This window comes from Populus nigra, chromosome 15 (assembly GCF_951802175.1).
Source record: "Populus nigra chromosome 15, ddPopNigr1.1, whole genome shotgun sequence".
NCBI lineage: Eukaryota > Viridiplantae > Streptophyta > Magnoliopsida > Malpighiales > Salicaceae > Populus > Populus nigra.
This window is the reverse complement of record NC_084866.1, coordinates 14444813-14468733: the sequence shown is the minus strand read 5'-3', so window position 1 is coordinate 14468733 and position 23921 is coordinate 14444813. Positions and strand designations below refer to the sequence as shown.

At 35.5% G+C, this 23921-nt stretch overlaps 2 protein-coding genes across 2 annotated transcripts in view; one reads left to right on the top strand and one right to left on the bottom strand.

Annotated features, from left to right (window-relative positions):
• LOC133674814 (cuscuta receptor 1-like) overlaps window positions 1–23921 on the bottom strand; it is a 97672-nt gene that overhangs the window by 69372 nt on the left and 4379 nt on the right. The gene's annotated exons all lie outside the window — the stretch shown is intronic.
• On the top strand, window positions 10108–12323 carry LOC133673669 (pentatricopeptide repeat-containing protein At2g34400-like). The gene is made up of 2 exons (XM_062094518.1): window positions 10108–11138; window positions 11870–12323. The coding sequence occupies exons 1-2, from the start codon at window positions 10771–10773 to the stop codon at window positions 11922–11924; spliced, it is 423 nt and encodes a 140-aa protein (XP_061950502.1). The 5' UTR covers window positions 10108–10770; the 3' UTR covers window positions 11925–12323.

The window sequence follows — 23921 nt, the reverse complement described above, 5'->3', positions numbered from 1 at the left end:
AAAGGAGATCGCCAGAAGGGATCTCGTGTTTCGCTATTTGAGGTCGCCAGATGGGACCTCGTATTACATGTTAGTTAAAAGGAATCGCCATATGGGATTCCAAATTGAATAAATGAGATCGCTGTAAGGGATCTCGTGTTTCGCTATTCGGAGGTCGCCAGATGGGACCTCGTTTTTTCAGGTTTGTTAATAAAAGGAATCGCCAGATGGGATTCCAAGTTAAAGGAGATCGCCAGAAGGGATCTCGTGTTTCGCTGTTTGGAGGTCGCCAGATGGGACCACGTTTTTTCATGTTGGTTATAAAAGGAATCGCCAGATGGGATTCAAAGTTGATTAAAAGAGATCGCCAGAAGGGATCTCGTGTTTCGCTATTCGGAGGTCGCCAGATGGGACCCCGTATTACATGTTGAGTAAAAGGAATCGCCAGATGGGATTCCAAATTGATTTAAAAAGATCGCCAGAAGGGATCTCGTGTTTTGCTGTTTGGAGGTCGCCAGATGGGACCTCGTTTTTTCATGTTGGTTATAAAAGGAATCGCCAGATGGGATTCAAAGTTGATTAAAAGAGATCGCCAGAAGGGATCTCGTGTTTCGCTATTCGGAGGTCGCCAGATGGGACCCCGTATTACATGTTGAGTAAAAGGAATCGCCAGATGGGATTCCAAGTTGATTTAAAGAGATCGCCAGAAGGGATCTCGTGTTTTGCTATTCGGAGGTCGCCAGATGGGACCCCGTATTACATGTTGACTCAAAGGAATCGCCAGATGGGATTCCAAGTGGATTAAAGGAGATCGCCAGAAGGGATCTCGTGTTTCGCTATTTGAGGTCGCCAGATAGGACCTCGTATTACATGTTAGTTAAAAGGAATCGCCATATGGGATTCCAAATTGAATAAAGGAGATCGCTATAAGGGATCTCATGTTTCGCTATTTGGAGGTCGCCAGATGGGACCTCGTTTTTTCATGTTGGTTAATAAAAGAAATCGCCAGATGGGATTCCAAGTTAAAGGAGATCGCCAGAAGGGATCTCGTGTTTCGCTGTTTGGAGGTCGCCAGATGGGACCTCATTTTTTCATGTTGGTTATAAAAGGAATCGCCAGATGGGATTCAAAGTTGATTAAAAGAGATCGCCAGAAGGGATCTCGTGTTTCGCTATTCGGAGGTCGCTAGATGGGACCCCGTATTACATGTTGAGTAAAAGGAATCGCCAGATGGGATTCCAAGTTGATTTAAAGAGATAGCCAGAAGGGATCTCGTGTTTCGCTATTCGAAGGTCGCCAGATGGGACCCCGTATTACATGTTGAATAAAAGGAATCGCCAGATGGGATTCCAAGTGGATTAAAGGAGATCGCCAGAAGGGATCTCGTGTTTCGCTATTTGAGGTCGCCAGATGGGACCTCGTATTACATGTTAGTTAAAAGGAATCGCCATATGGGATTCCAAATTGAATAAATGAGATCGCTGTAAGGGATCTCGTGTTTCGCTATTCGGAGGTCGCCAGATGGGACCTCGTTTTTTCAGGTTTGTTAATAAAAGGAATCGCCAGATGGGATTCCAAGTTAAAGGAGATCGCCAGAAGGGATCTCGTGTTTCGCTGTTTGGAGGTCGCCAGATGGGACCTCGTTTTTTCATGTTGGTTATAAAAGGAATCGCCAGATGGGATTCAAAGTTGATTAAAAGAGATCGCCAGAAGGGATCTCGTGTTTCGCTTTTCGGAGGTCGCCAGATGGGACCCCGTATTACATGTTGAGTAAAAGGAATCGCCAGATGGGATTCCAAATTGATTTAAAAAGATCGCCAGAAGGGATCTCGTGTTTTGCTGTTTGGAGGTCGCCAGATGGGACCTCGTTTTTTCATGTTGGTTATAAAAGGAATCGCCAGATGGGATTCAAAGTTGATTAAAAGAGATCGCCAGAAGGGATCTCGTGTTTCGCTATTCGGAGGTCGCCAGATGGGACCCCGTATTACATGTTGAGTAAAAGGAATCGCCAGATGGGATTCCAAGTTGATTTAAAGAGATCGCCAGAAGGGATCTCGTGTTTTGCTATTCGGAGGTCGCCAGATGGGACCCCGTATTACATGTTGACTCAAAGGAATCGCCAGATGGGATTCCAAGTGGATTAAAGGAGATCGCCAGAAGGGATCTCGTGTTTCGCTATTTGAGGTCGCCAGATAGGACCTCGTATTACATGTTAGTTAAAAGGAATCGCCATATGGGATTCCAAATTGAATAAAGGAGATCGCTATAAGGGATCTCATGTTTCGCTATTTGGAGGTCGCCAGATGGGACCTCGTTTTTTCATGTTGGTTAATAAAAGAAATCGCCAGATGGGATTCCAAGTTAAAGGAGATCGCCAGAAGGGATCTCGTGTTTCGCTGTTTGGAGGTCGCCAGATGGGACCTCCTTTTTTCATGTTGGTTATAAAAGGAATCGCCAGATGGGATTCAAAGTTGATTAAAAGAGATCGCCAGAAGGGATCTCGTGTTTCGCTATTCGGAGGTCGCTAGATGGGACCCCGTATTACATGTTGAGTAAAAGGAATCGCCAGATGGGATTCCAAGTTGATTTAAAGAGATAGCCAGAAGGGATCTCGTGTTTCGCTATTCGGAGGTCGCCAGATGGGACCCCGTATTACATGTTGAATAAAAGGAATCGCCAGATGGGATTCCAAGTGGATTAAAGGAGATCGCCAGAAGGGATCTCGTGTTTCGCTATTTGAGGTCGCCAGATGGGACCTCGTATTACATGTTAGTTAAAAGGAATCGCCATATGGGATTCCAAATTGAATAAATGAGATCGCTGTAAGGGATCTCGTGTTTCGCTATTCGGAGGTCGCCAGATGGGACCTCGTTTTTTCAGGTTTGTTAATAAAAGGAATCGCCAGATGGGATTCCAAGTTAAAGGAGATCGCCAGAAGGGATCTCGTGTTTCGCTGTTTGGAGGTCGCCAGATGGGACCTCGTTTTTTCATGTTGGTTATAAAAGGAATCGCCAGATGGGATTCAAAGTTGATTAAAAGAGATTGCCAGAAGGGATCTCGTGTTTCGCTATTCGGAGGTCGCCAGATGGGACCCCGTATTACATTTTGAGTAAAAGGAATCGCCAGATGGGATTCCAAGTTGATTTAAAGATATCGCCAGAAGGGATCTCGTGTTTCGCTATTCGGAGGTCGCCAGATGGGACCCCGTATTACATGTTGAATAAAAGGAATCGCCAGATGGGATTCCAAGTTGATTAAAGGAGATCGCCAGAAGGGATCTCGTGTTTCGCTATTCGGAGGTCGCCAGATGGGACCCCGTATTACATGTTGAATAAAAGGAATCGCCATATGGGATTCCAAGTTGATTAAAGGAGATCGCCAGAAGGGATCTCGTGTTTCGCTATTTGAGGTCGCTAGATGGGACCTCGTATTACATGTTAGTTAAAAGGAATCGCCAGATGGGATTCCAAGTTGAATAAAGGAGATCGCCATAAGGGATCTCGTGTTTCACTATTTGGAGGTCGCCAGATGGGACCTCGTTTTTTCATGTTGGTTAATAAAAGGAATCGCCAGATGGGATTCCAAGTTAAAGGAGATCGCCAGAAGGGATCTCGTGTTTCGCTGTTTGGAGGTCGCCATATGGGACCTCGTTTTTTCATGTTGGTTATAAAAGGAATCGCCAGATGGGATTCAAAGTTGATTAGAAGAGATCGCCAGAAGGGATCTCGTGTTTCGCTATTCGGAGGTCGCCAGATGGGATTCCAAATTGAATAAAGGAGATCGCCATAAGGGATCTCGTGTTTCGCTATTTGGAGGTCGCTAAATGGGACCTCGTTTTTTCATGTTGGTTAATAAAAGGAATCGCCAGATGGGATTCCAAGTTAAAGGAGATCGACAGAAGGGATCTCGTGTTTCGCTGTTTGGAGGTCGCCAGATGGTACCTCGTTTTTTCATGTTGGTTATAATAGGAATCGCCAGATGGGATTCAAAGTTGATTAAAAGAGATCGCCAGAAGGGATCTCGTGTTTCTCTATTCGGAGGTCGCCAGATGGGACCCTGTATTACATGTTGAATAAAAGGAATCGCCACATGGGATTCCAAGTTGATTTAAAGAGATCGCCAGAATGGATCTCGTGTTTCGCTATTCGGAGGTCGCCAGATGGGACCCCGTATTACATGTTGAATAAAAGGAATCGCCAGATGGGATTCCAAGTTGATTAAAGGAGATCGCCAGAAGGGATCTCGTGTTTCGCTATTTGAGGTCGCCAGATGGGACCTCGTATTACATGTTAGTTAAAAGGAATCGCCAGATGGGATTCCAAGTTGAATAAAGGAGATCGCCATAAGGGATCTCGTGTTTCGCTATTTGGAAGTCGCCAGATGGGACCTCGTTTTTTGATGTTGGTTAATAAAAGGAATCGCCAGATGGGATTCCAAGTTAAAGGAGATCGCCAGAAGGGATTTCGTGTTTCGCTGTTTGGAGGTCGCCAGATGGGACCTCGTTTTTTCATGTTGGTTATAAAAGGAATCGCCAGATGGGATTCCAAGTTGATTAAAAGAGATCGCCAGAAGGGATCTCGTGTTTCGCTATTCGGAGGTCGCCAGATGGGACCCCGTATTACATGTTGAATAAAAGGAATCGCCAAATGGGATTCCAAGTTGATTAAAAGAGATCACCAGAAGGGATCTCGTGTTTCGCTATTTGAGGTCTCCAGATGGGACCTCGTATTATATGTTGGTTAAAATGAATCGCCAGATGGGATTCCAAGTTGAATAAAGGAGATCGCCAGAAGGGATCTCGCATTTCGCTATTTGGAGGTCGCCAGATGGGACCCCATTTTTCGTTTGAATAAAAGGAATCGCCAGATGTGATTTCAAGTTGAAGGAGATCGCCAGAAGGGATCTCGTGTTTCGCTATTTGGAGGTCGCCAGATGGGACCTCGTATTTTCAAAAAAAAAAAAAAGATCAATAAAGGAATCGCCAGATGGGATTCCAAGTTGATTAAAGGAGATCGTCAGAAGGAATCTCGTATTTTGATATTCATCCAAGGAGGTTGCCAGAAGGGACCTCATTTTTCAACATTGGTTACAAGGAATCGCCAGATAGGGTTCTAAAATCTTTTGTTAAAGGAGATCGCCAGAAGGGGTCTCGTATTTCGATATTGGTCAAAGGAGGTCGCTAGAAGGGACCTCATAATTCATTTTTATTGAAAGGGAATCGCCGGATGGAATTCCAAGTTGAGTAAGCAACAATTATAGATTTTGGTTTAGAGAGATCGCCTGAAGGGATCTCAAGATGATAAATTTTGATCATAGTTTTTGGGGCTGAGGAGGATTGCTGTAAAAGACAAGTTTCAGATCAATCAAGCTTCAACCAGATCACTTCCGGGAATTCCGTTTTGGGTTTATCTTTATAAAACTTACTGCGCAAAACCCCTGCTCCGTAAGCATTATAAAGAGGGGGCATCTGTTGTAACCCATTTTTGGGTCCCCCACAATATATATATATATATATATATATATATATATATATATATATATATATATAGCCAAAGGAGGTTAAGAAAAAATAACAGGAGGCAGAAGCGCTCAGAAAATGGTCGGAAAATTGGTCAATGAGGTTAAAAATACAAAGATTGGATTTTTGACAGTATATTATTGAAGGAGGAGAGCCCTGTTGAGAAGGGAAATTTGAAATTTGAGGAGAAAAACCCAAATTTGGATGTTTATGGACTTAATTGGATTTTTAAATGAATTTTTAGGGGATTTGATTGCAAGAAAATTTGATTTTTAAGTCAATTTGGGCTTTAATTAGAAGAAATTTAAGTTCTCGGGCCAAAATATATTTTTTAGGAATTTATTAGGTCAAATCAGGGGCTTAATTGCATAAATTTTGAAGTTTAAGGGCCAATTAGGGACTTAATTGAAGAAATCCGAAACCAGGGACCAAATTGGAAGAGGCGCGTAAATGGAGGGGCTGCAACTATTTGGTTCAGGGGCCTAATTTAAGAAATTAAAAGTTTATTAGTCAATTAAGGGCTCAATTGCATAAATTAGAGGCCTAGGACTAAAGTGAAAAACGCGGCCAACAAGAGGGGCGGAGACCGAAATGGGCAGGGATGCAATTGAAGAAAAAAAGATGATTAAGGACTGATTTGGAATTTGGCGCGTTCTGGCGGCACATTTAAATGAAACGGCGTGTTTTCTCCAAAACGACGTCGTTTCATGCATTTAAAAAAAAAAGAGCAGAACGGTGTCGTTTCGAATGACACTGTTCGTCTTTCTTCTTCCCCCCCGAACATGCAGCGGGGAAGAAGGCAAAAAAAGGAGCTTTTTTCTTTTGAATTTTTTTGCCGGCCACTCTCTCGCCTGGAGCCCACCGACCGAACACAATGGCCGACCACCCGCCGCACACCTGCCAGAAAACCGGGGGGGGCCGAACCTGGGCAGTCGCTCCCAATGGCCGACCGGCCGGCTGCTCCCCATGAGAGCAATAAAAAGCCACGCCCTTGGCTCTATAAATAGGACCCAAGAACGCTAAGGAGAGGGAAGGGAAAAAAAAACAGAGAGGAAGAGGAAGAAAAGAAACCGAAAGGGAGGAGAGAGAGGGGAAGAGTTAGAACGAAGGAGAGAGAAGAAAGAGAGGAGGGAACCGAAAAAAGAGAAGAGGAACAAAAAGAGAGGAAGGACAAAACCGAAAACAAAAGAAGAAAAGCAAACCGAAAACAAAGAGAAAGGGAAGAACGGAGAAAACGAACCAAACCGTTGGAAACAGCCACAGCGCCGCCTGGAGCCGCCGTCTGTGAGCCACCGGCCTCCACCACAGCCACCGCCTCCTCCGCGCCAGGTAACCCTTCTTCTCCTTCATTTTCTTGCGTTTTGTTTTTTCCTTCTCTGCATGCAGAACGAATAGCGTTCTGCATGCAGGGGTGGGGGGGAAAAAATTCCCCCCGCCCGTTTTGGTTGCTGGGCCAGGCGGATCCTGGCCCAGCCCTGCCTTCTGGGCCGGGCCTGGCCCAGAAGGCAGCATTAGTTTTTTGGGCCGAAATCGGCCCGATCCATTTTGGGCCGATATCGGCCCAACACTTTTGGGCTGAGTCCGACCCAGTTGGTTGGGCCGGACCAGCCCAGCCCATTTAATATTATATATTACATATTATTTTGTTTTTGTATTATTTATATATATATATATATATAGAAAAATTTAAGAAAATTCTGCAAAATTTATGTCAAAAAATATGTGATTTTTTGTATTTTTATTATTATATTTTGATTAATATCGGTTTGTATTTTTATACTGTAAAGATACAAATCCGGTATTAAAATACCTGGTTTTCATCAAAACGTTAAAGATTTTCAAAATAAAAAAATGTCTTTTGCTTTCAAAAATTTCCTAAATATCTTTAAAAATATTGTTGATTTTTCTGCATTTTTTTATCAAAGTGGATTAATATTTGGTTGTATTTTTATACCGTAAGAATACCAACCCAGTATTAAAGTACCCGATTTGCGTCAAAACATCAAAAAAATATATACATAATTAAAAAAATGTTTTGTTTTAAAATACGGCCTAGTCTCTCCAATATATATATATATATAAATATTATAACATCATATTTTCACACAACAAAAGAAAATTTCAAAAACAATATATGTATTAGCATGCATTTTGGCTTTAATAACCGGTTTATTTAAGCCATGAGAACTAGGCAAATATTTCAAAAATTCTAAAAAAATCTTTTTGTCTTCTTTTAGTATTTGGGATTACGAATTTATGCATAAAACGTATTCCTGATATTAAACATGTTTTTTTATATAGACGTTAGAACGGTTAGATTTTACCCGATAAGATAAGGACCTCTTTATTGAGGAGGACTTTTCTTGAACCATAGACGGGCCAACAACTAGAAAACACAACGAGACCTTGAATTTTATCAGACAAATAAATAATGCAGCTTACCTTAGGTAGGGCGTATTTGGGGTGCTAATACCTTCCCTTTACGCAACCAGTCCCCGTGCCCGATCTCTGAGACCAATTAGGGTTCCTGAGGGTGGACGATCGCCGCGACGTCGCGCACCCGCGACAAACTTAATATCTTGAAATTAGTTTTCAAGTTTTGAGATTTAGTTTACAAATCTATTCTTACCACGAGGTTAAAAAAGATTTTATATTTTATTAAAATAAATAAATAAATAAATTCATAATATAGATATAATATTATTTCTTAACCAATTACCACAACAGAACGGCCTAGCCTTACCATATCAAAACAATGCCTACCCATGTAACTCAAGCCAAAATAATGACATGAATTGGGTAAGCAATGTCTCCTTTCTTTTCTTTTTTTTATAACAAATACTACTTAAGGATTAAGATAAAAGAGATGATTGTGCAAAAATAAATACTCCAATTGAGTATAAAGTAAAAATGTCAAACAATGATGAAGAAGAGAAGATAAGCTCTATAACATTCAACAACCTAGTTGAGAGTTTGATATATTTGACATGCACTCGTTTAGATATTCTTTTTAGAGTTAGACTTGTTAGTATGTTTATGAAGATACCAACTATGACTCGCTTTAAAGCTTTAAAGTGAATTCTTTGGTATATTAAAGGTATTGTTGATTTTAATTTATTTTATGGATATTCTAATAGCTTTGATCTTGTAAGTTATAGTCATTAAGATGGAGATATAGATGATAGAAAAGGCACTATAGGTTTTGTTTTCTACATAGAACACACATCATTCACATGAAGTTCAAAGAGCAATCTATAGTCACTTTGTTAACCTGTGAAGCTGAATATGAAGCTAATACATCATGAGTTTATCATTTCATAAGGCTAAGAAGATTATTAAAAAAATTGTGAATGCCACAAGAAAAGCCAATGAAGATTTATATGGACAACTCATCATCCATCACTACCAAAAATTTTAGATTTGTCGGCGAAATTTTTTGTCATTATTTATACTCATAGTCTTTCGGTATGAAACTTTCCGACATGATCATGGATGGAAATAATCCATTAGAAAAATTAAGTGATTTGTGGTCTGTTGGTTACAATTTTACAAATGGATTTACAGATAGACAAAGTGCAAAAAAAAACTTTACCTGCTTCATCCCATTGGTACTTCCATCATTAAATATAACATATAACTAATAGAAAAACCGTATGTCATTAAATTGTTGATTTTTTTGTTCATCGGTATGTCAGTTAGTGAATTTGACATGTAACCATCAAATAGACCATATGTTATTAGAGCCCCCAAAGCTACGGCCCCATCTTGATGATGATGAAGATGAAGGCTTCAGTTATGACTGAAGAAGCATTCATTTTTTGACAAATTTGTATTTTCCTTGACAATTTTTTTCCTCGTGACAATTCAGTCATGGACATCACTGTGAGAAAGATAGTTTTCTTTTTACCTTTCATTCTTGTATTCCATGTAAATTTTTTGAAAAATAATCATCCAACAGTTGTAGGTTGTTAATTGTGAACATTTCCTTAAGCAGAGTGATAGGTGTTTCAGACTTCAGAGGAAATTGTGGCCAAAGTAGTTTGATTCTAATAATGAAAATTCAGAAACTCTCCGTGCTGCAGGAAATAGCCCTTGTAGTTGTTGAATTTGAATCCACTGTAAAAAAATCACCCTTGTAGTTTCCAATCCCAGATATTTCTAAGCATATATGCTGTTCATCTTTGGTTAGCTTGCCAACTAATAGATCACAAAGAAATATGTTAGCAGGAGCAGCAATTGCTCTACGCTACCTTGGTCATTTAGGTTATAACATGTAATTACATCACTGATGCTAGCAATGTTAGCCACCGGGATATCCTAAATTATGTTCTAGGCCTGCTAGAACTCTGGAGCACTTGGCAATGGCATTCTCCCACTACTTAAACATATTCTGCATATCCCTCTGCAGAACCAATAGCAAATTCAGTAAGCGAGCTGTTTGCAACTGACATTCCTGCACAAAGTACGTTCATGGGAATTTCAGCCATTTTCTCTGTAGTCATTACATCTTCTACTTCATCAACCTCCACCATTTCCATACTTCTGCCTCATTCAACTGACAACCCTGCTCCAAATCTCTTTGAACGGATTGGGACCCTGTGTGGATCGCCTCTTAGCTGCTGTGCATAGATAAAACCCATTCCAGCAGCAAAAATAAATACATTCAAATTCTACGCTATAATCATGGCCTTGAAAACTAGGGACGCTTAGAATGCATCATTCAAAAAGTTATGCAGAAGATTTGAGATGTACCCTGACTTCTTGGTAAAGTTTCTTCTCCCGGGCATATAATCTGTCAAATGTTGATTGGTAACTACATGAGAACATGCAAGAAATCAAATTGGTGTTGCAAGAAAAAACCTTTTTTTTTAATCAAAACAATGATGGTAACTATCTATGCAATGCCTGTTGTGTTCGAAGACAGTACAGGACAAGACCTACCTCTTTTCTACCACCCTACCACCTCCCTCTTTCCAACCTCAACTTCCAAACCCAAAAAGAACATCATCAAACCCTAACTGAAAAGCTTTTATCTCTGATAAAACAATGCAAATCGAAAAACCTATGAATTTTGTGTTGAATTGTATTACAAGCTGAAGTCTTTAGGCCTAAAAGCAAATAATTTCACATACCCTTTTTTGTTTATAGCGTGAGGGAATGTTTGGGGTTTGGTTCATGGAAAGATTGGTCATTTTCTGGTGTTTAAGGCTGGTTTGGATGGTGATGAGCATGTGAATCATTCTTTGACTACAATTGACGCAAGGTGTGGTGAAATGGGGTTTGCACAGAAGGTGTTTGATGAAATGGGTGACAGAGACTTGGTGTCGTGGAATTCGATGATTTCGGGGTATTCTAAGATGGGTTTTGCTAAAGAGGCAATTTGGTTGTTTATGGAAATGAGGGAGGAGGGGTTTGAGCCAGATGAGATGACGTTGGTGAATGTTCTTGGGGCGTGTGGGGATTTGGGTTTGGGGAGATGGGTGGAGGGGCTTGTTTTGGAGAAGAAGATGGAGGTAAATTCGTATGTGGGGTCTGCCTTGATTGACATGTATGGTAAGTGTGGGGATTTGATATCTGCGAGGAGGGTCTTTGATTCAATGCCAAACAAGGATGTTGTCACTTGGAATGCCATTATCACATGGTAATTAGATCGGTTTTATACTTTGTAATTGTCACATATAGTGGAATTGTGTTTATTCCTGTTCCTTTAAACTAACTTGAAATTTGAATTCTTCCTAATTAATCAGCTATGAAATAAAAACCACACAAATATATGAAATTTGTAAATGCGTTTCAAGTTAATATGATTTTTTTTTGTTCAGCTATAACTTCATATGTGTGCACAGAATGGAGCTTCCAATGAAGCAATTGTACTATTCAATGGAATGAGAGAGGCAGGTTCTAATCCAGTTAAAGTCACAATGATTGAAGTATTGTCTGCATGTTCCACAATAGGGGCCCTTGATTTGGGGAAATGGGTTGAGACACATGCATCAGAAAGAGGTTTACAGCACGATGTTTATGTTGCGAGTGAATTAATTGATATGTATGCAAAATGTGGGAGCTTGGATGATGCACTCAGGGTTTTTGAGAGTATGCCTCATGAAAATGAGGTCTCATGGAATGCCATGATTTCTGCTCTTGCTTTCCATGGGCACGCCTTGGAAGCATTATCATTATTCAGACGCATGTCAAAGGATAATGGCACTGTTCACCCTAATGACATCACTTTCATAGGAGTACTTTCTGCATGTGTGCATGCCGGATTGGTTGATGAGGGCCGCCAATTGTTTGAATCAATGAAATTGTCATTTGAATTGGACCCAAAAGTCAAGCATTATTCTTGCATGGTTGATCTTTGTGCGCGTGCAGGACTTCTGAACGAAGCTTGGGACTTGATCAAGAAGATGCCTGGAAAACAAGATGAAATTGTGTTGGGGTCATTGCTTGGTGCCTGTCAGAGGTGTAGAAATGCAGATGTTGGTGAAAGGGTCATTCAATTGTTTCTAGAGATGCAATTATCTCATCTAAGATATATGCAAATATGAGAAGGTGGGATGATTCTGCAAAGATGCGGCAGTGTGGTGCTCATGAATTTCATGCTGGTGGCAGCTTACATCATCATTCGGAGAACATATACCAATTGCTGAATGAGGAGATGAAGAGAGAAGGTTACATTCCAAATATCGGTTGCATATAGAGGTGGAAAAGTTGAAAACTTGGTGGCCTTTTTCAGTCATTGACAGTGCATTCGGAGGGATTATATCTTCTGGTTGATAACTACAGCCAAAATGTTGAATGGTAAGTTGTGTTCTTAAGAGCTTGAGCAAGGATCTCTATCTTGCTGATAGAAATGTATCATTTACCCTCACATGAGTATGTTTCTGTAGAATGAAAATGGTTGTTGGATTGTTACATGCATTTGCTGTAAAGTAATGCAAGTTCATTGCGGAAAGAATGTAAAACTATATTTTTTTCAGAACATAAGGAGGGAATGCAGGGGGAATATTGGTGGATTGAAATAAAATGCACTTGACACCTTTTAAGTTTTTAAGGGATGCCATAAATCATTTTCATTAGTCCTCTAAGCCAAAATGTTGTTTAGTTTCTGAACAGATTTCACTTGGAATCTGACAAAACTCAATCTACGATTAGAACTTATGCAGAAATTGCCTCATAACGCGACTCCATATCTATTTGTCTTTCCCTAGTGCGACCTTGTAATTTCATAGTTTATCAAACATAGGAAAGTTGTTTCCAGAAAAGTGGTTTTCATGAAACAAATAAGGCAAGTTTAGTTTTTTAATGCTCCCTTCTTTGCTTTCTTAACTTTCTCCTTGTTGTGGCAATTGCAGCTGGAAATATGATAAAGCTAAAGGACATACTAGGAAGAGAAGAAATGCATTTTGATTTGTCAGTGTTTTAAGCAAGTGGAAGTGGAGGTAATTAAAGATTCTAACAAGAGACTTAACTTTATTTTCATGTATTCTTTCACCGGAACATCCGATACCTAGTCTAAGCGTAATCAAATGACTTTAATCAAGCATTGCAGCATATGCTGGACGTTTGAGATTAGAGTATTCAGAAGTGGAGATGAATTGTTATGTGGAATCTCGAGACTGCTTTGATTCATTAATTTGCTCAGTACCGAGTGGTCATCCATTTCAAGTGGGGAGTGCCATATGGGCAAGGGTCAGCCCTGAAGGGATTCGTTCTCGACATTACCCTTTGATATTAGCTGGGAAACTCAATCTAAGACAACTCAATACTCTCAGTTACTGAAGTTGTAGATCAAGCAAATTATCTAAGTGCTCACAAGCTTATATACAATCAGTGAAATAAATTTGAATTGATATTTGTGTTGTAATGTCTTCCCTTTAATATTAAATATTTTTTGGATATTTGTGTTGTAAATTTGAATTGATCATCCATAAAAATCAAGTAATAATGTAATATACAAGGGAAGTAAAAACTCATGGAATTGAAAAGCTCTATTGTATAAAAACCTATAAAACCAAATGGAACTGTATAAATTAATACAACATCGCTTGAGCATGCCTTTAAACTTGTTTAAATCTTAAAACTAGAATACACAACGATGCACCAAGTCTTGGTACCATCAAGGCTATGAAAACCCAAACTTGGATAAAATGGGAAGATTGTCCACCAGAAAATAATAGCAATTGTTTATGCACACCTCAATAAAGTGAAACCAAGCTCGTCGCCAATATGGATTTATGTATAGAACTGCTCCTATCACCAACAACACCATGATGTATATAACCGAAAAGGTAACATAGAAAACCTCCATATCCATGAAGCCACCATTATCTTCATTGTTCGTTGAAGTTGGCATTGGTGATGGTGGTATAGCCGCACCACATATTTTGGGTAGCGGTTCTCCACAAAGAAAAGGGTTGTCCTTGTAGCAACTCTCATCAAACGTGGCAAACTGTGCAACTCTCGCAGGAATCTTACCGGACAAATTATTGTGAGCCACACTAAAAACTTCTAGAGAAAATAGTTCAGTAAGTTGATGTGGGATTTCTCCATCCAATTTGTTGTAGGAAAGATCCAAGCTCTCTATTTCCTTCAAGTTCCAAAATGTTGGTGGAATTGGTCCGGTCAAACTATTGTGCGAAAGGTTTAATGCCTTGATCATACTGAGGTTTCCAAATTCAGGAGGAATCTCTCCTGTGAAATTGTTGAATGAAAAATCAATTCCTATGAAGTACTGGATAATGCTGCCTCTGTAAGAAAGGGATACATTCTTCGTTGTAAACTCGAAGGATTGTTGTGATGAGGAAATAGAGCCATAAAAAGGGAAAGGATGAGTAGGCATCATCCAAGAGATGATGTTACCAGAAAGGTGATTGTGAGAAAGATCAATCACGGTTAATTGGTCCAACTTGGATAATTGAATTGGGATTTCACCTTCAAGATTGTTATAACTCAAGAGTAGAAATCTCAAGTTAGATAGCCTGTCAATCCATTCTGGAATTGTACCAGTTAAATTATTATGGGAAAGATCTAATACGAATATCTCAAAGGAGTTATAAAATGCCATTGCGATTGGCCCTTGCAACTTATTTCTAGATAAATAAACATATCTCAAATTTGAAGAAGTGCCGAATCTAAGTGGTAAACAACCAGAGAAATTGTTCCCTGATAAGTTCAAGAATTCAAGAGAAGACATATTCCCTATCCATCCAAGGATCTGCCCTTGCAAAATGTTGTTGGACAGGTCTAACCCTTGTAGCAAACTGATGTTACCCAACGAGAAAGGAATGCTTCCATTGAAACCATTGTCAGACATAAATAAAACTTTTAACCCTGGCAAATGAACTCCGATTTCTGAAGGGATTTGGCCTTGGAAGTAATTCATGGATATACTTAAGAATGACAAATTCATATGAGAATTCTTTGGCAACAAGAAAACAACCCGAAAGAGAACAGTTTTCTAAATAAAGTTCTTTTAGGTATGTGTTGTTCTCAATCAACCAATTTGGAAACTCTCCCTTTATTTGGATGTTTGTAAGATCCAAATATTCCAGGTTCACCTGATGGTAAAGGAACTTGGGAAATGCTCCCGCGCCTTGTCCACGACCTCTTAAAAAGAGGTACTCTAACTGGAACTTTGGGTTCAAATCATGATGATCTTCTTCTGCGTATATTTCATTATTTGAACCATAAAAAACCTTGAGTTTTGAAAGGTTGTATAATGGGCTCAATGACATAGGGATCTTCAAGTGATTGGAAGAGAGATCTAGTTGTTGAAGGGAAGTCAAATTTGCCAGACACGGGGGCAAGAAACCATTGAGATCATTGTTGCTCATATCTAGCACTTGGAGATGATTTAAGTCGCATAAGCCTGATCACATTATAATTTAGGGAAAATTAAAACTCTGAGTGTCTAATGAAAAATATATAACCTATAGATGAAGAGAGAGTAAGAGTAATCAATTTTACCCAAGGTTTGGAAGATGCTATTATTGAGGAATTAAAATTAGAAATTATATTAACATAAATGCAATTAAAATTATAAAGGAAGTGAAAGAGAAAGAGTAAGAGTTATTAACCTTACCTTGGGTTGTAGGTATTCTGCCATCTAGTTTGCAGCTCCACAAAATCAAAGTTTTAAGAGAGGTCATCATTCTGATGGCTTGGAAGATTTTCTTATCGAGAGTATTGCCACTGAAATCTAAGTATTCCAAGTTCTTGAGATCAATGAAGCCTACCATGATCAATTAAACAAGAAATTATATAAGCGTAGAAGGAATTAAAATTAGAAATAATTCATTACTTATTAATCATGGCTTAAAAAATAAAAAACATCATGTAAGTGTAGAAATTGTATTGTCCAATTAATAGAAGGTTTTTTTTATATGTCTGACCCAAAAAAAGAAATACACCATTGTTAATTTATTCTCCTCCTAAAATAGCACTCTCTATGTATGAAGTTATATTGTTATTTATGTTATCATTTTAATTACATTACACTGAAATGGTGTTGAGAGAGGGGCAAAATTAAAGTGAAATATTATTCATATTAAATGTATGGTAGAATTTTAAAATAATAAAGATTTCAATTGAGTTAATTTCTAAATTTGAGATTTAATTATCTCTCCAAGACTTGTTTAGTAGATTGCGAAAAAATAAAAGAGAAATTCTATACATATATAGCTCTTCAAGATGATTTAAGTTACATAAGCTTAATCACATTATAATTTAGAAAAAAATAAAACTTTAAGTGTCTAATAGAAAATATATAACCTAGAGAGAGAGAGAGAGAGAGAGAGTAAGAGTCATCAATCTAACCTTACCTTGGGTTGTAGATAATTGGCCATTTAAATTACAACTTTGCAACCATAAAGTTTTAAGAGAGGTCATTTTTCCGATGGCTTGAAAGATGCTATTATTGAGAGTATTGTAACTCAAATCCAAGTATTTCAAGTTATTGAGATCAATGAAGCCTGCCACGATCAATTAAACAAGTAATTATATTAGCGTAGAGGGAATTAAAATTAGAAATAATTTATTACTTATTAATCATGGCTAAAAAAACTAAAAACATAAGTTAAGTGTAGAAATTGTATTGTCCATTTAAGAGAAGGATTTTTTTATACATTTGACCTAAAAAATAAAAATACACCATTATTAATTTATTCTCCTCCTAAAAATAGCACTCTCTATGTATGAAGTTAGCTTTTCATTAAATAAATTATTATTTTTTATGTTATCATTTTATTTACATTACACTGAAATAATGTTGAGAGAGAGAGGGGGGCAAAATTAAATTGAAATATTATTTATATTAAATGGATGGTAGAATTTTAAAACAATAAAGATTTCAATTGAGTTAATTTCTAAATTTGAGATTTAATTGGCTCTCCAAGACTTGTTTTGTAGGTTGCTAAAACATAAAAGAGAAAATCTATACAGACACCTAATTGTAGCAGGTATAGAGAGAAATAAAATGATCAATGATAAGTAATAGTGGAGTTGAAATTTATTAATTTACCTCTAAAAGGTATCGTGCCATTAAGTTCTTGAAATGAAAGATTTTTTAGAGAGGGCAGTGCTCCGAGGCTTTGAAGGGAATGTTCATCTAGAGAACAACCATCCAGATATAAACTTTCCAATGAGCTCAAATTTTGCAACTCTGTTTGTCCAAAAGTAGAAAATTAAATATTTCAATTAAACCCAAATATATAAACATCACTATATATAATATAATATATGACTTACCGTCACCTAATATTCTTCCTCTAAAATCGTTGGAGCTCAGATCAAGTGTCGTGAGGTTTGAGAAAGCTCCTAATGATTGCAGTAACTGGAAGCTACTTCCATAGATTGTGATATTATATAGGTATAGAGTCCTTAAGCTGCTTGGACCTGCAAGTTAGTTAGGGAAAAAACAAGAATAATTAATATTATCTTCATGATGCTACCAGCCAGGTAGGTAACGTGAATGTGTTACTAATTACCTCTTGAGGCTACCAATTTGTTAATATTGTTGCCGCCCAGACTCAAGTACTCCAAGCCGCTCAAAGATTCTTGATATTTATATATAAATAAATTAATTAATACAATACTCATTAATTGTGTTTTTTGAAATTAAATTTAATAGATAATTGTGTTAATTAAATTTAATATTTAGAAAAATAATAGTATATAAAAAAACTAACCTTTCAAATCTATTGACCCCTCCAGTCTATTATATCCCAAGTCAAGGATCTTCAAATTGCTCAATCTTGATAGTTCATAACCACCTATACAAACAAATAAAAAATAAATTAAATTAAGACTTCATGTAAAGAATAAAAAAAGATATTAATATTGGAGTAACTGAATTATTATTGATGAAGAGGCATGTAATTGGTACGATGAATTCATGTAAAGAGGTTGAAAGAAAGATTATAATTTACTACTTGTCCATTGCTTCCATGATCACTGGCTTAGTGTTCGTTATGAATATGCATTTACAGGTAAAGCATGCATTAATTCACCCTCAAAATGATTATATTAATAATGTAAGGAATTAAACAAATTACTCCTTTTTACTAAATATGCTTTCTATTTTCTTCCAAAATGATAGTACTAATTAAACAACACCTTATTTGATTAATTCTAAAAAAACAAAACTAATCTAAATATTTTGTAATACTTAAGAGAGCAAACCTTTCTTCTCAACCCAACCAGCTATGCGATTATACCCCAAGTAGAGACGGTTGAGTTGTTGGAAAGGAAGAAACAAGGAGGCATTTAAGTACCAATCTCCCAGTTCCTCGTTCCTTACGCTGCCAAGAAGGAGTACGGTGACTCGACCTGTACTGCTGTTGCAGACAATACGTTCCCAGGAACAACAGTGTGCGTCAGCTTTCATCCAGGTAGGTAGGGAGGTGCCATTGGGATAGTTAAGAGAATCTTTGAGGTGCAACAGAGCGATTCTCTCTTCCTTCAAGCAACCAAGAGCCACCCATCCTTCCAAGGAAACCGTCATAATTACTAACAGTACCGTCAACACCTGAAGGAACAGTCCCATCTTATTAATATCAACTATTACAATATTAATTGTTGCAAATGGCAGCGAGGAGGTTAAGGCTTTTATAGAGGACTTTGCGGACCCATGCCGTGCAAAAAACACTGCATGATGGCAACGGACACATCCCCTCGTGGACAATAAATATTTGTAATTCAATGTTCATGACTTTCTTAAGCAAAAAGAATATTTAAAAAATCTGAAAAAAATCTCAGTAATTTTAAAAAATATCTTGATGAAAAACACACTTAGCAGCCACATAAGTGTTCATGACTTGCTTCATTTTTTTGGTTTTTTTTTTAAAAAAAATCCACTTCATAGTCGCATCCTCTCTCTCTTGTTTTTTTTTCTTAATTTTTCAATTGGCCGAAATCCTAATAATATTTCTTTCCAACTCAAATTAATTAAAGCCCTCCCTCCTAATAATCTTTTAGAAAAAAATGCATGATAAAAATGTTCTCTCGGGCCCAACTTATGGAAAAATACATGATGGCACCATCCAACGGACCCATGAAAATGTTCTCTCGAGCCCCACCTATGGAAAAATACATGATGACACCATCCAATGAACCCATGGAAATGTTCTCTCGGACCCAACCTATGAAAAAAATGCATGATGGCACCGTCCAACAGACCCATCTCGTGGAAAAAAAGAAGAAGCAGGATGGCAATGTCCTCTTCATCATATTTGTTTTCATTTTGATATTAGCCTTGTTTTATGTTTTAAAAATATTTTTAAAAAAATTAAATTTTATTTTTTTTATTTTAAATTATTTTTTGTGTTTTTACATCATTTTAATAAGTTGATATCAAAAATAATTTTTAAAAAATAATAATAAAATATTATTTTAATACATTTTCAAATAAAAAACACTTTGAAAAGTAATAATAACAAGACTTCCAAACACCCTCTAAATATTTCTCTCATTGATTTTTTTTTCTTCTTTCTTTTCTCTATTTGTTTTTGACAATTTAATTCTAATTAAACTTTAGTTAATTTTGATTTCTTATGAAAAGGTAGAAGTGTAAGAAGAGAGACTAAAATAAAAAAGACACCAAATATAAATGTCATGCTATAAGTTCGTAAAGAATGCATTTGGTTCTTAAATTTTAAAAATCACACAAATCATATAATTTAAATACCTCAATATTTTTTTAATTTAATTTTAATACAAAAGTTTATTTTTATTATTTTTTTTATCAAAATTATAAAAAACACACGACGTTTGTTTTATTTTCTTCACTTTGACTATAGTTTTACCTCGCATTATTATTGTGACTGTAGTTTTACTTCACATTATTATTGTCACAAAGTGGGCATATTTCTTCTGTTATCATTCAAGATTTGAATTGAAAAGGAGGGACGTACAAAATATACCATTTGGATGTGGATAATTAATGTTTACAATATATTTATATCCCATATAAACAATTCACCAATGACCATGTAGGCTTTGGTGAGCTCGATCCCATATTGAAAATACTTTTTTTTTTTTTTTGGCCATGCGGTTCCTATATATATATTAGTTGAGATTTTATGATGTACATTAATTAATCCTTTTAAATTGAAGTCAAGTTATTAATTAATTATATCCTATAGATTTTCAATCCTCAAACCAATTTCAAACAAATCACTTCAAGTGAGTCATCATATATAGTTCATGATCAATTCCTTAAATCCTATAAATAAGACTGATTGATGAAATTTTATAATTAATAATAATAAATGAATAGCATGCTAATAAATATTTGTGGAAGTGAACTGTTTTTTATTGAAAAAAGAATAATTAAGCGACCCTCTTCTTTTTATATGATAATAACAACAAGAATAATAACTATTGCAGTTTAAATTATCTCGAAAGGCATAATTTTTCACATGTAATTTCCATCAAATTTAAAAGGCATGATTTTCCACACCTAATTTCAATTAAATAAAAAAAACAGTTGCAAGCCTTTATATTCATCATCATCATGGAAAGTAAGCTCATAGCATTAACATTTTATTCATGTTTTTTTTCCTTACAAAAAGACTTTGACTCCGGGTCAACGTTTGAAGAAGCATTATAAGTTCCGGTTAATTACTTTCATTCAATTCAATTTTTTTTGGGTACTGTGTGGTCCGATGAAGAGGACCTTCTTAAGCTAGTTGTAGTATATAGAGAATTTCTTAATAACATCTTAGAAATATAATTCACATCCGAACTAATAATATATATAATAGGTTTTAATATTTACTTTATATATATATATATATATATATAATGAAAGATATTATGAGTTATTGATTTTGAATTTAATATTAACAATTACAACTTCCTAACACAAGTTTATTTAGTTAAGAAAAAGCTGATCCACTTTTGTTCTCTCATCTCAATCTCACTTTTGTTCCTTCTTCTTCTTTTAAGCTGTTAATTTTGTCTCTCTTTCTATCTCTCATCTCTCAATCCATCAAAATTCTAAATACATAGCATTTAATACCCATTAAATTATGCATATTAATCACTTGGTGAAAAATTAAATATGGCTAGAAAAAAAATACAATAAAAAATGATAATATCTTAATCTAAGGTCTGTTGTCCATTAATTAGTCGGTGGTTGCATTCTAACACACTCAATTGAGATTTTTTTATACAAGATGAAATTAAAACTTATTATTCTTTCTCAAGCTTATGGGGCAATGTATTTATTTTATTTAAAAACTTGTATTGATTTTATTTTTTTCCAATTTGAATACTTGTATTCACGAAATGGTTAATAAAATATCTTTGTTAGTTTTGTTCTAAAATAATGACATCACAGTTAACTCCATTTAAATAACTCCTTTTAGATGAGTTTGAATTTATTTTATTTTATTTTTAATTTTTGAACTATAAAAATATAGATAAATCTAAAATAAATATTTTCTTACAATAGTCTTAGAGTGAAATTAAAGCAAAATTTATAATTTTAAAATAAAAAATACATAAAAACATGTTTTTCTGTTCCCACTATTTTTGTATTTTATATCATGGTGATTAAATGCTGCCTGATTAACATAACACTAAATTATAATATAAAAAATTAATTGTGGAATGGCATTGTAGTTGGATCTATTTGTTTTTTTTTTTTAATTATAGTGAAAATGAAATAGTTAACAACGACAAGCTTCAATTTAGATTTGAAAATTCTATTTGGCAAGCTGAATTCTTTTGAAAATTTTATTTGAACGGTAGGCGAGCCGAATCAAAAAGGGAGTGTTACCTCATCTTAATGGTATTTAAAGTTGGCTAGCATTATTTTTGAAAGTTTTTTTATTTAAAATTATATTAAAATAATAATTTTTATCTTAAAAATATTTTAAAATCATCATATCAAAAAATTTAAAAATATATATAAAAAATTTAAATAAAAAAATCAAGGGCATATCTAAAAAAAATCTAACAAGGAACGGAGATGTTTGAAGAATGACAAAAAAAAATCAAATCAAACCAAAACCATGAAATTAAAAACCAAAAAATAGACTAAATTTGTCTCTACAGTGAGCCATCTTAGTGGTGGGGCAAAAACTTGATAGAGAGATAATTATTTATTTATCAAAACAATTATTTATTCTGGAGGAAAACCCAAACTCAATTTCATTTGATCAAAGTCACACCATAAAAAAAACCAGAAAAAATTATTTAATTGATATAATAAAAACAATTTGGTATACTAATATAAAAAAAATAAAAATCTACTAAAATGGATGGCACTCAAACAGCTCTGAATATTCGCATTCCTTATCTTCCAGGTAAGAGAAATCAATAAAAATAGGTGACGCTATTATGATGGAGATATCAATACCAAAAACATGGACATAAATTGTTTTTTTTTTCAATTTGAATATTTATTTTCATGAAATCTGATAAATAAAATATCTATAAAAAAATATATACTAAAATGGGTGGTACTCGAATAATTCTGAATGCTCACATGCCTTATCTTCTAGGCAAGAAGAGATAATAAAAGCAAGTGATGTTCTTTTCTCCGGCTGTAAATGGATGGAGATATCAATACTAAAAACATGGATAAAAATTATTATTTTTTCAATTTGAATTTAAATATTTATTTTCATGAAATCTGTTAAATAAAATATATATCTTTATTAGTTTTATTATCAAAATGATGATGTCATAGTTAAATTCTTTTAGACGAGTTTGGATTGATTTTGTTTTATTTTTAATTGATGAATAGTAAAGATATGTAAAATACTTATATTTAATATTTTTTTCTATTTAAATACTTGATAAACTAGTGTCTGAACATAAATTTATTTACAGAATAATTAAATGTAAGGTTTACATAAAGTAACTATGGAATAATAAGAATATTAACAATAAAATTTATTTATAAATAAATCATAGATTTAATGTCTCTAAATTTTAAATTTGATGTGGATAAATTCAAGGGATTTACAAGATAAATAGTACAATATTAACCTTTCAGAATCTCCCACTCTTCCTCCTCATGGAATTAATTAGTAGGTAGTTAGTTTGTTCTATCTTCTTCATGTTGTCTATAGTTTTACCTCTATTATTGTCACAAATTAGGAATAGTTAAAACTAGTGATATTTCTAGCTTGCTATTAAAACTATAGTTTTTTTTAAATTTATTTCTCAATTATTGAAACAATAATATTTTTAATATTATCATTCCCATACTTGTTTATAAAAATCATTTCTATTAAACCACATTAATATGTTTAAATTAAAGTATATTATCCCTTCTTAATTAAGGAACAAGAATTAAACAAGCTTCCGAATAACCCATCTCGTGGAAAAAACGCATGATGGTTGGAAATGGTCTCACGGCCTCACCTCAAGGAACAATGCATGATGGCAACGGTCTCAGGGACCAATGCACAGATGGAAATGGTCTCACGAACTCATAAATGCATGATAGAAATGGTCTCACGAGCTCATCTTGAAGAAAAGCAACGCTATCGGGAACCAAAGCATATGAAAATGGTCTCATGAACTTATAAATGCATGATGGTGACGGTCTCAGGGACCAATGTGCAGATGGAAATGGTCTCCCGAACTTATAAATGCATGATGGTGATTGTCTGTCGGACCCATCCTGAGGAAAAACAAAATGCATGACGGCTAAGTACTTATTTCTAGTACTCTTGAGATTGGAGGGTTGCCACCATATATTTTCGCTGTTGGAGAAATACAGTAGTTTAGGGAATTTTATTAAATATATTATATTAATATAATTAGAGGTGCATCCTTAAAGTTATTTGGATAAAAAAATTAATTAGTTTTTCAATTTATATACAATCTAACCCATTGATATATCTTTCTGTCGAATACGGTAGATTTGGAGCTAAAACTCTAAAAAAAGGATAGTGACTCTTTCTCA